The sequence below is a fragment of the Mus caroli genome, unplaced genomic scaffold (genome assembly GCF_978045245.1).
Source record: "Mus caroli unplaced genomic scaffold, Mus_caroli_1 scaffold_11, whole genome shotgun sequence".
Taxonomy (NCBI): Eukaryota; Metazoa; Chordata; class Mammalia; order Rodentia; family Muridae; genus Mus; species Mus caroli.
In genome coordinates this window covers 69,510,947-69,523,671 of record NW_028227266.1, presented here as the reverse complement: position 1 = coordinate 69,523,671, position 12,725 = coordinate 69,510,947, and the positions used below count along the sequence as shown (strand labels likewise).

The window sequence follows — 12,725 nt, the reverse complement described above, 5'->3', positions numbered from 1 at the left end:
TATTTACCTGTCTAACAGTGAGATTGCAGCAGCATACCCTCAGTTTGGGTTTTTTGTCTGAGGACTGAGGGTTGGATCTAAACACGTTAGAGACCATCTGTGTTCCTTTTTCTGTGAAATATCTCTGTGTCCTATGGACCCAGCACCTGCCGTACCAGGCAGTGCAGCAGGGACTTTACACATCTTCCTCCTTTACTTACAATGCTATGCAGAGGCTACTTGTAAACTTGCCCAGGGCGCACCATGCACTGGAGTGGATCCACAGTGCTCATGTATAGGCCAGAGGACAACTTTCCATTCCTTCCTTCCTTCTTTTCTTCTTTTTCCTCCTCATCCTCCTCTTCGCCCTCCTCCTTTTCCTCCTCTTCCTCCTCTTTCTTTTAGAGACAGGGTTTCTCTGGGTAGCTCTAGCTGTTCTGGAACTCACTCTGTAGGTCAGGCTGAACTTGAATTCACAGAACTCTTGCCTCTGCCTCTGCCTCTGCCTCTGCCTCTGCCTCTGCCTCTGCCTCTGCCTCTGCCTCTGCCTCTGCCTCTGCCTCTGCCTCTGCCTCTGCCTCTGCCTCTGCCTCTGCCTCTGCCTCTGCCTCTGCCTCTGCCTCTGCCTCTGCCTCTGCCTCTGCCTCCCAAGTACTGGACTTAAAAGTGGTCACCACCACTGCCCTGCTAAAGGACAACTTTCAAGAGTCAGAAGTTTTCAACTTCTACCCTGTGCGTTCCAAGATTAAACTGGGGGCATCAGGCTTGGCAGTAAGTGCCTTTACTCAGTGAGCCATCTCATTGGCCCAGGTTCATGGTTTTAACCGCAAAGGAGCTGCCTGCCACTCTGTGATAATGGAGGTCTCAAAGCTTCCCAAGAACTCCCGAGTCAGCTGCCCTGGGCATGGTGCCAAAGAGTCTGCATGCTAAGCCAATGAAGGTAAATTGGGTAAAAGCTGAAAGGGCAGAGTTCACTCAGTGGGGGTGGAAGGGCAGCATGCTGGCTGGGTGTGTCTGACTTCCCTGTTAGAAAGGAGACTGAAAGTCTAGTCTGGCTGCTGGATTTCCTCCTTTGGACAGAGTGTTCCTTGACTGATAGGAAAAGGGACTCAGCTCAGTAGACTTCAAACTGTCTGCAGACTCCATCACACAAAGGAACAGCCAAATGGGACCTAGAAAGTGGGAATCTACCCTCCAAAGAGGAGTCTGCTTTTCCTGGCACAGAAGAACCCGGTCGAGCCAGTCATCTATAGCGCAAAGCTACCTCAGAAACACAGAATTCACAAAACTCACAGAAAGCACTAAAGCGAACAGTGAAGACCTGGGTGGATAAGAACAAAGAGTACTCAGACGGAACTGTAGATTATAACAGAGAAGAGATCTGACATAGCTCTAGAAGAAATGGGGGTAGGCTTGCATTGGATGCCAAGCTCCAGCTGGGTGCAGCGGCTCATGCCTGTAATCCCAGCACTCAGGCTAAATAGAAGGCTGTTGGTGTAGGTCAGTTGGTAGACTGCTTACTTAGCACACACAAAGTCCTGGGTTCAATCCCCGGTGCTGCATACATTTAGTGTAGTGGTGCACTCCTGTAATCTTGGCACTAGGGAGGTTAGGGAGGGAGAATCTGGAGTTTCAGATCATCCTCAACTCCATAGAGAGTTAAGACCAGCCTACTAGGCTACATGTGACCCTGTTTTACAAAGAAAGAGAGAGACAGACAGACAGACAGAAGAGAAGAAAAGAAAAAGAATGTGAGGCAGGTGGGCTGTCTGTGTCTAAAAGCATTCCACAGTCAATGCCCTCAGCCCAGGCCTTTCTACAGGAAAGCCCTAGCAAGGGTCAGGGACGGATCAGACCCAGTTCCTCACCAGGCCCTCACTCCACAGAGTGCATTCCAGATGCTTCAGCAGACACTGCCCATCCTGTGTGACTTCAGCTGTAAAGCATAACCTTGGGGACACTGAGTCAAGTTAATGCCCAATGCTGTCCTTATGATACAAGTATTCATCTTCAGAATGCAAGGCAGCTGCAGCTCTGGACGGGCACACCTGCACACCACAGCTGTCCCTGGGTGCTACTGCTCTAAGAAGTCCCACTTCCCTTTTGGCCTGGTTAACTCAGACCTCAAAGAAGGAGCCGTGTGTGTGTGTGTGTGTGTGTGTGTGTGTGTGTGTGTGTGTGTGATGGAACTCAGGCCATCACTAAAAACCAGTGGTGGCCTTAGCTCTTGCGTATGTTAAACCAAAATGACCCTAGGATCATCTCCAAGTTTGTTGGGTTTCCAGAGGGGAAATCAGGCCCCAGCTGGTTTTCAGGGCTAGAACCCTGCTCTGGCTGAGTCAAGGGGCTTATCACACCTCACTACATCACCTAGGAGACCTTAGCGTGATACAGTGGTTCACAGAGCAGACAGTGCAAAGCCCTTACTGGCCAAATGAGAAGTGAAAGAGCTTGCTCAAGGTCAAAGGCCTCTTGGGGACATGTGTAGAGGGGATCTTCCTACACAAGGGAGGCATGGGAACATCTGCCTTCTGTAGGTCTATTAGGGAGAAAAAACTCTAGAGTGCCCAAAGGTAGATTGTCTATAAAAGGAGATGTAAAGGACTCACAAAGGAACCTGCTCAGGAGGAGGATGTGGCTTGGTTGGTAGTGTTTGCCAAGTCTGCATGAGACCTTGGGTTCTCTTCCAGCACTGCTAAAGCTGCATGTGAGACACCTTTGCGATCCCTGCACCAGGGAACTGGAGGCAGAGTGATGAGAAATTCAAGACCTTTTGGGTATATAGTGAGTTTGAGCCCAGCCTGGGATATGTGAGGCATTGGGGCAGGGGTAGGGTGGGGGTAGGGGTGGGAGAGGAGATAGCTCAGTGGGAAAAGTGGTTGCCACACAAACCCAGTGACCTGAGTTCAATCCCCAGAATCCACAAAGTGTTTAACACACACACATGCACACACACACACACAAACACACACACACAAACACACACACACACACACACACACACACACACACGCGCGCACATACACACAGATCAGCATTTCCATTACTGGAAATGCCTTCTCCTGGGGCCTGATTCTCTATGAGGTCACTACACCTGCCATGCAGGGGTCACATTTCCTCTTATCGGAATCCAGTTATCAAAACTATAGTGGACTTCATGTTCAGAGTGCTTCCTGCAAACCTGGCCAAGCCAGTGTATGGATCTGTCCCAAGGGCAACTTCACTTGCGGAACTCTGAAGGAGCTACCACCTGCTCCCGCTGGAGTGCACAAGGGAACTGGGTTTCTTGGATTTGAACCTGTTTCTGAGCCCCCTTTCCCATTATTTAACCTCCCTAAGAATCCATGTAAGATGAAGACCATGACAATAACAGCGCTTCCCTCCCAGCACTGTGAGGAGGAAATGCTGTCTGTGCAGATCGTTCAGGAAGTGGCAGCTGGATGCAGGGAGATCCGGGCTGACGACCAAGCTCAGTGGGCAAGAGTACTTGCCACGTAAGCCTGAGAACCTGGCTTCAATGCCAGAAACTCCAAGTGGAAAGAGAGACCAGACTGCCTCACCCTAAACAATGTCCTCTGACCTCCACATGCACACCATGGCATGCACCCAGGCACACACACCACATACACACAATAATAATGAATAATAATTATATATATGTATATGTGTGTGTGTATATATATATATATATATATATATATATATATATATATAATTTATTTGAAGTCAGACTGGCCAAACTTGATGCCTAGCACATCTACTTCCTGTGTGATCTTGGTCAAGACACTTAACCTCTCTGAGTTTAGAGAGCACCTACCTTATAGAGGTGTTATGGGGCTTGGATAAGAGAAGAGACATCAAATGACGAAGAAGTGACAGTCCCACGAACATACCTTTATTTATATTGATTTTTAAACTTTGTTATTTTATATTTATTTTACATTGATCCCTGTGCTGTCCATCCTACCTACTCCACCACTTTTATTTACTGTGCATATATGTCTGTGTGTACATGTTTGTAGGTGTATATGCACACATTTACATATGTATGAGGGTGCACTGCACTGGTGTGTACATGCTGTGGAGGTCAGAGGTCATGAATCCTTCTCTATCATTCAACAGTACACTTGTTTTCCAAGTCAGGATGTGCTTGTTAGCTTTAATTGTCAATTTGACGTGACCTAAACTCACCCACAAAGAGGGAACCTCAACTGCAGAGCTGCATCCTTCACACTGCCCTGTGGATGGATGTCTTGATGGATGATTGATGGGACAGAGTCCAGCCCACTGTGGGGCTGCAGCATCCCTAGGCAGGCAGATGGGACCGGGCTGTAAGAAAGCCAGCTGGGCAAGCCAGAAAGTCAGTGAGAGAACCAGTAAAGCATCCCTCCATGGTTTCTGTTTGAGTTCCTGTCTTGTCCCCTCAGTGATGGACTGTGACCTGGAAGTAGATAATAATATTAACCCTTTCCTCCATAAGTTGCTCTATATCACGTCGTTTATTATAATAACAGAAAACAAACTAGAAACACAAGGTCTCTCACGAAATCTAGGACCTCCAGAGTCAGCTAGACTTGCCGGTGAAGGAACCGCAGGTACCCTCCATGTCTTCATCTCCCCCCAGTGGGATTCCAGCCCTGTGCTACTGTGCCTAGCTTTCCACAAGTGTGCTAACCCAGTGGCAGGTCCTCATGCTTGTGTGGGAAGTATTTTAATGGCTGAGCCATAGGCCCAGTCCTCACTATCACATTTGGTTTCTGCCTGGGTTGCCTGGGCTGGAGGTAAGTACAATTGACACCTGGGGAAGGGGTAGCTGCAAGGTGCTGAGCATATCATATCAAAACAGCAATGTCAGTTAATCAAGTAAGCCCACACCAGCCAGCCATCTGAGTGGGACTAATGTTCTCTATGAAGTTGAGTTTATAAAAGTGAGCTGTCAGGGTTCTATTGATTATCCCGTGACAGGGAAGAGGATACACACATTATCAAATACCCTCTGGGTGGAATATCTATCACTCAGCCTTTAAATGTGAACATGAACACCATAGAAACATGGAAAAATGTTTATTTTGTTATGTGGAATGAATTAAAAACTAAAAGGTCATCTACGCAGTTATGTATAGATGTAAAAATATGAATATATGTAAAAAAAAACCATATTCACGTCCACATGCAGAACAGAAACACAGAGAAGCAAGAAGGCAATCCACTGGAGTGATAAGGTATTTTTAAAATTCTATTTTCTCCTGTTAACTCAGTTTTTGTGCAACTAATACAATTTTAAATGGGAAAAATAGAACAAAACAATCTCACCCCACCTCACCACACACCCCCCCCAAAAAAATATAACCTGTAAGCTTGCTCCAGAATCTGTTCAGCAGAAAGGCAGATTTCTGCCTTGAGAAAGCAGGGAACACACACATGGGATGGACAAGACAGGAAATAAGATTGAATAAGGAAGTGAGATTAAATAAACAAGCAAACAGGAAACCCCCGCCACACAGGTGGCAAACCCTTGACCAAAGGTCAACTACCCCGCTCACCACAGGGAGGGAGGCTGCACTTGGGCAGAAGCCCGTATCCTGATTCTCTCTTCATGGGTAACCAGCTGTGTAAGCTTTAGTAGGCGGATCAGATTCCGCACCCTCATATGAAACAACCATTGGTTCAGATGTTAGTTAGACTTTGTCTTCTCAGCCCCACTGTTCCTTAGCTCTGAGGGCTTTTCAGGACTGGAAGCAGAAGCCCTCATAAGGAATAAGGAAATGAGATTATAATCCATTATACTTCTCCATGTTTTGTGCAAGCCTATACACTCATCAACACAAGTCTGGGGCCTGTGAGATGGCTCAGTCGTAAAGGTGCTCACTGTGCAGCCTGGTGACCTGAGCCCGGCCCTCAAACCCGTGACGTAAAAAGAGAGAGCCAGTTCCCATAGATTGTCCTCTCACCACCAGACACACACCCATGGTTGCACATGTACACCCACACACCAAATAAATGGTAAAAAGAAATTAATCCAAATCTGAGATTTAAGCTTTACCAATTTCCCAAGTGTAAATTATTCCCCTGTATCCAGTCTCAAAGGACCATGGTACAACTGAAGAGGTGGGTCAGTGGTGAAAAGCATTTGCTCTTGCAGAGGACCTGGGTTCTATTCCCAGCATCTACACTACTGTATCCCACGCTGCCACCGGGGCAGATGCTGGGCTGTAGGGAAGCACCAAGACAGGGCTTCCAGGGGTGGGAAGATGTGGGGAACGGGAGCTGGTTTAGGGGTCTTTGAGCCTGTGATGAAGGCTGTGGAGTACTCACACTCTTGGACATCCAGGCGTCGCTGGGAGTCGCAGAAGAGCCGAGAACGGAGTCTATCCTGGGGCGAAAAAGGGCAAAGGGAGGGAGCTCCTGCTTATCCCAGCAGTGATTGTTCTTAGCTTGGTTGAGGCAGGCTTGGTGGTAGCTGTGGCTGGGAGGGCAGAGAGTCTTTCTACAGGAAAAATAAGCTATGCCTCTGTAGTCAATGGCTTCTCCATGATCCCCACAGCAAAACTTGATGAAAGAGACAGTCCATGGTTCTAAACTGTTTATTGGCTGCACATGGTGCAAAATGAATGCACACCGCACCATAAACACTTCTCAGAGTGGACCTGAGATTAAATGCCTCTTGCAGAGAGGAATGTCTGGGAAGGGAAGCTTGCTGGTTAAGCCCTCTGGGCCTCTAGGTACCTCATTAGCATGGAGAACTCTGTTTGGGGCCTATGTGACCATAGGACATGTTTCTTTTATGTGAGAAGCCTGGCATGTGTTCCAACTCAGGAGTCTGGCAGGGAGCTGGGAGCCACCTAAGCCTCAGTGTGTGCCCACCCAGTCTCTGGGTCTCAACCTGCTCTACCTTACCAAACTTCCTGGCATGGTTTTACATCCTACACTTGTCTGACATCCTCGGGCACTGCACTCAATTGGTACACATACCATACCCGCAGCTAAGACACTTATACACACAAAATAAAATTTAAAAATCTTAAAAAAAAAAAAAGCCAACAACACCACACTACTGAGGTTATGATGTGAAACATGGAGAGTCGGGAAGGGTGGCTGATTGGGAGATCACCCTCCACCCAGTATATGGATTCCCACCGGAGTTCTGTCTAAAAAGTTCCCAGAGAGCTTGCCTGAGACCTAGACTCCTGAAACTGGCTTGTTAATAGTCAAAGCCATTCTCTATGTTTCCTGTAAGCTGCTTGGCGAGTGGAATGGTTAGACGTTCCTATATCCTCCCCAAAGTCAGCCAAGCCCCTTGTCAGCCACATAAATGACCCTGATTAAACCCAGCCTCTCTTTTCACTAAGTGGCTTGTGATTCATTCCCCACCACTGCCTACAATACACACACACACACACACACACACACACACACACACACACACACACGTCTGTGTAATCCTAGACACTGCAGAGGATCAGGACCTCAAGTGGTCTAAGGAAGAGGAAACTTAAATCTTTCCTTTTGTTTAGTTTCAAGCAGGTGCATCCAACCTGAAGCTCCACAAAGCTACAGATGCCACCAAACACAAAGCTGTAAAACATTATGAGATTTGTGATGGGGAGAGGGTAGTCTGGATTTTTGTGGTTAGGTAACTGAATTCTAAGGTCTCCTGCGTGAACTTCGTGCCCCGGTGTCCGAAAAAAATAAACAACACATGTACTCTCTCTAAACCCACAGGTCACAGGTTGGATGCCCACATGTGGCCCAAGATGATTTTTCTTTCAACCAGTGTGGTCCAGAGAAGCCAAAAAGGTTGGACATTCCTAGAAAGCAGTGTGTTTGCACCTCTGGCTTACATTAATCCTACTGGGGTGCTTCTGTTAGTATGGGAGACTGGAAGGTTAAGGCCACAGAACCTTAGCAACAAAGCTGGGATTCAGACCAAGCAATCTGGCTACAGAGCATTGGCTTCTGAGAATCCCCGGCACTGTGTCCCACAGTGTGTCAACAAGCTCTGAACAGAGCAGGGCCCCTAATGAACCCCTTTATCCACAGGGCCAGATAGGAAAAAGGCACAAGAAGTCAAGGAATAGGGTTCTCAATTTATGTTCTTTTTTAAAGATTTATTTTTATTATTTTTAATTATGTGTACATGTGTGTCTCTGTGCAGGTATGTTGCATCCAAGTACAGTTGCCGAGGTGGCCAGAGGCATCAGAGCTCCTCAAGTTGGAGTTATTTATAGGTGGTTGTAAGTTACCTGGAGCAGATGCTAGGAACCCAATTCGGGTCTTCTGCAAGAGCAGTTTCCAATCTTTGTTTGTTTGTTGATTTTTGAGACAAGGTTATGTAGCCATGGCTGTCCTGGTACTCTCTTTGTTAGACCAGGCTGGCCTTGAACTCACAGAGATCCACTTGCCTCTGCCTTCTGAGTGCTGGGACTAAAGGCACATACCACCATGCCCAGCTGCAGTCTGCAATCATAACCTCTAAATCATCGCTTCAGTCATTTCCTCTTTTTTGAGACAAGGGTCTCATGTAGCCCAGGCTGGCCTCAAACTCCCTATGTAGCCAAGGATGACCTTGAACTCCTAATCCTCCTGCTTCCGGCTTCTAATGCTGGGATTAGAGATTTGTGCCACCACATTTGGGTTTATGCAATGCTGGGAATGAACCAAATACTTTAGGTATGCTAGGCTAGGCAAGCACTTGGCCTACAAGGCAAACACTAGGGCTACCATGCCAACCCCATATAGGAATTTCCGGTGTCAACATGACCCAACTCTAAGTCATTTGCTTGATGCCAGCAGCCACAGAGTGGCAGTTCCATTTATTTCATGGGAATGTTCCATCCCGGGCAAAGGATGTGGTTGGAGAATTTTCAGGGACATTGAGAAATTATGGTTTTCCAGGGGAACTCCTGCCAGGCCTGGGAATATTTTCAGCAGTACATGTTTACAGAACAAGAGTGTGGTGAGCACACACACACACACACACACACTATAGAACGCAATTAAATAATGAATTCGTGGAGATGTTTTGCAAACAGCTCTGCAGGGGCACATTAGCGCCCAAGGCCTTCAGCTCATACACTTGCTTCATTAACTTTATCTGGTACCTGGCAAGCACCTGACGTGCGTTCAACCGAGCAGAATCATCCTGCACGGGCGCTGTAGGCAGAAGGCAGCAAGGCCGAGCTAAAGCTTCAACTGGCTTTCTCCAAAGCCAGATGGCCTAGCTCGGTTGCCTGAAGTCATCCACCTGATGATGTCTTTGCCCAAGGAAAGAAGATCAAATTCATTCTTGTATGAATTCCTAAGGATCTTCTAACCAGGAGCTGGCTTGGAAATGGAGAAATCACTGCAAGGGATACTACCCAAAATCCTTCTGACTAAAGGAGGAGGTGTTTGGTACTAACTGCCATACAGAAGGCAACCCTAGGTCCACCACCTCATTTTCCAGGATATAAGAATAGGTTCTCCTGAAGTAACTGTTTACCTTGGCCAATATTGCCTCTCTCAAAACCACAGTACCTTCTTGCTTCATACCACTGGAGTCTTGGTCTCTTAAGAAGACACGAGAGGCTAAAGAGATGCCTTAATGATCAAGAGCATTTGCTGCTCTTGCAGGTTCCCAGCACCTATAACAGGCTACTCCCAACCACCTGTGTGTAACTCAAGCTCCATGGGATCCAATGGCCTCTTCTGGCTTCATGTGTACACACACACACACATACATGAAAAAAATGCTGAGGACATGGGCTGTGGATGGGCCTCAGCAGCAGAGTGCTTGTCAACATGTATGAGGCCCAGGTTCAATCCCTAGTCCTGGGGAAACAAATATGCACAAAGCAATGTGGATGTGTAGGAATTTATACAGAGATGTAAATGGTCTGGTTCCTGAGATCTTACAAGACTGCTTTTAGGAGTATGTATTAGAGATCGCATAGATTTTGGCAAAGGGTTAAGTAGTAAGATGGCCATCAGAGCACTGTTCTAAATTAAAAAAAAAAAAAAATCCGGCAACAAACTAAACATAAATAAAATAGATAAATTATGTCACCTTTTAAAATCATGTTTGTGAAATTTTTCTATTGCTATGAAAAACTATTCAGGCAGATGAAAAAGAATATAAGGCCATTCGTGTCTGGTCCCAGAAAAAAAAGGCCAAAGAGACTGGAGAGAGAGAGGACTTGATGCTTAAGAGCACACAGTCCTCTTGCAAAGGACTTGAATTCAGTTCCCCAAAACCCGTGTTGGTGCCTCACAAGTGCCTGTAACTCAAGCTTGGGGGACCTGAATACCCAGAGGGCCCTGTAGACACTTGCTTATGTGCACATATCCATAGACAGATGCACATGCATACACATAAGTACAAATTAAAATAAATCCCCCCTTTTTAACCTGTGGGACAAATGTCTCTGGGAAGGGGGAGACTGAAAGGGAATGTTCAAATGTTACTTGGAGCGTGGCCTGAGGCCTCTCCCAGCAGCCTGATAGTGCCTCACAATGTGTGTTTTCTGATGTTATTGTTAAGAATCTGTCTGGAGGCCTGTGAGAGAGTTCAGTGGGTGAAGGCACTTCTTGGGACCCACATGGTGGAAGAGGAGAACCAACTCCCAAAAGTTGTCCTCCGACCTCTACACATGCATATCCACATACATATACATACACACACAAATAAATCAAATATAATAATAAATTCTTTTTTTTTTTTTTTTTTTTTTTTTGGTTTTTCGAGACAGGGTTTCTCTGTATAGCCCTGGCTGTCCTGGAACTCACTCTGTTAACCTCCTTTGGTTTCTTTACTGCTATTATTGTGTCTGCACCAGTCTCTTCAGCTATGATTGTGTGTGTGTGTGTGTGTGTGTGTGTGTGTGTGTGTGAGCTCAAGTCAAGTTTTTTCTCTGTATCATGCATGCCCTCCTCTGGATCCCGAGTCTTAACTCCTTAGTTGTAGTACTAAGTAGTACTAAGCCCTTCTCTACAGCACCCCTCCAACTTGTACTCTTCCATCGAATCTCACTATTTTAGGCATCAGAATCTTGTTTCTTCCACCATTTCTCATTATCAGGAGTTTGGAAACTCTTTAACCTAGGCTCCACTGCAGCCTTTCCTCTGGGGCCCTCCCCTGCCCTCTTCCTGGCATCCTCTCTGCAGCCCTCGAGCAGCCACATGCAAAGCCTGCTTTCCCACCCACTTCTAGTTCAGACCGAGCCAGGCCTGGAGCATCAGAGGTGGCCAGCATGCATTAGTTAAGAAGAGGAAGGAATGACCAGACACAAGCCTATAACACTGTCAGCACACACACAGGAAAGGGATCTGAGGGCAGAAGTGGAAAGCGAAACGGTTTTTCATCTTTTCCTGCACAGCTGGCCGGTCCTGGGCACCTGGGCTAGAACACGTTCTCAGAGCTGAATCCAGAATCAATATACACAAGAAGGAACTGGCCCTGGGAGGCCAGTGAGAGTAAATTTTCATAGAAAGACAAGATGCATAGATGAAAAGTGCTGAATGCCAAGGCTGAATCTGAGTTCAGTTTCACAACACACCCAGGAAATAAAGTCCAAGGTCTTTGGCATCCATGCTCTACCCTGCCAGCTTCTCTCTGTGTCTTCTGGTCATGAGCTCTCATGCTTCTGAGCCATTCTTCATGCTCTTCCCTCAGCTGGAAGATATCTCTCCCCATCCCAAACACGCACAGCCCCAGTCACCCTTCCAAGCCAGGAATAGCACTCCAGGACAATCCATTACTGCCCACCATGCTCCTCCACAGAGAGCCCCTTCAGGGTTTGTGCTACATACTATGCCTACAGTGAAAATGAACAGAGTGAGCCTGGAAAGGTGGCATGTAGTGGCATACTCTCTCTGCTGTCTGCTGTCTCCCAGCCCTGGAGACAGACCTAGGTTCAAATCCTGACTTTGCCTCTTCCCAGAATTGTGATCTAGGGTAAGGCTCCCTGTCTGCAAACCTCATTCCCAATGGCCTTACCTACATTCTTCAAGCCTTGGAGTCAGGCCTCGTACATTGCTAGATGTTTTCTAGATGGAGGGTCAGGTCCCTTACTTGTGTGGGGGATTCCCAAGTTCCCCCGCTGCCATCTGGACACCCCACAGTGAGTATCTTTGGGTTCCTCAAAGATGGAGTTCATGCTGGTTCCCAGTATCATCCAGTAACCACCAGTAACCACCAGCTGGAGCTCAGAACCACCTGTGGCCTAGGGCCTGCGTTGACGGAACACATGCCAGGCATAACAGATAATCCCGACTCTCTATTCCAGAGCCCTTTGGGAGAAGCCTTGGAGCTACTGAAGCAAGCAAGCCATTAAAGAAGCCAGAGACCAGATTCCTGCTCTTCCAAGATGAAAACGATCACCTGGGCTGTCGTCTCAGACCTCAGCACCCGGAAACACTGCAGGAGTGTGGCTTCAACAGCTCTCAGCCGCTTATCATGATCATCCACGGGTGGTCGGTAGGAAGTGCTGGCGTGCTGTATTCTCTGTGTGTTCCTGGTAGCTGTCTTTTTCCCTAGTGCGTTGGATTTTAATAACGCCAATGATAACCCTACACGTGGTGTTGGTAAAGCACCTCCCAGTGATAGTGGAAATATTGTGTGTCTGTGTGTGTATGTGCATGAGAGTGCAGGTGCCCACCAAGGCCAGAAGAGGGTGACGGATTCCTGGATCTGGAGTTACAGGTAATGGTGTGCTGCCAGGCATGGGTGCTGGGAACAGAACTCAGGACCTCTGCAAAAGGAGTGCATA

General features: G+C 47.2%; 1 protein-coding gene across 3 annotated transcripts in view; it reads left to right on the top strand.

Moving 5' to 3' along the window:
• Lipc (lipase C, hepatic type) overlaps window positions 1-12,725 on the top strand; it is a 128,421-nt gene that overhangs the window by 90,547 nt on the left and 25,149 nt on the right. For 2 of the 3 annotated variants that reach the window (XM_021173401.3, XM_021173402.2), the window contains exon 2: window positions 12,243-12,433. In XM_021173401.3, coding sequence (XP_021029060.1) covers window positions 12,243-12,433 — 191 coding nt within the window. Of the gene's footprint in view, window positions 1-789; window positions 920-12,242; window positions 12,434-12,725 lie in introns of all 3 variants that reach the window. The other variant, XM_085844770.1, reaches the window with a different exon arrangement.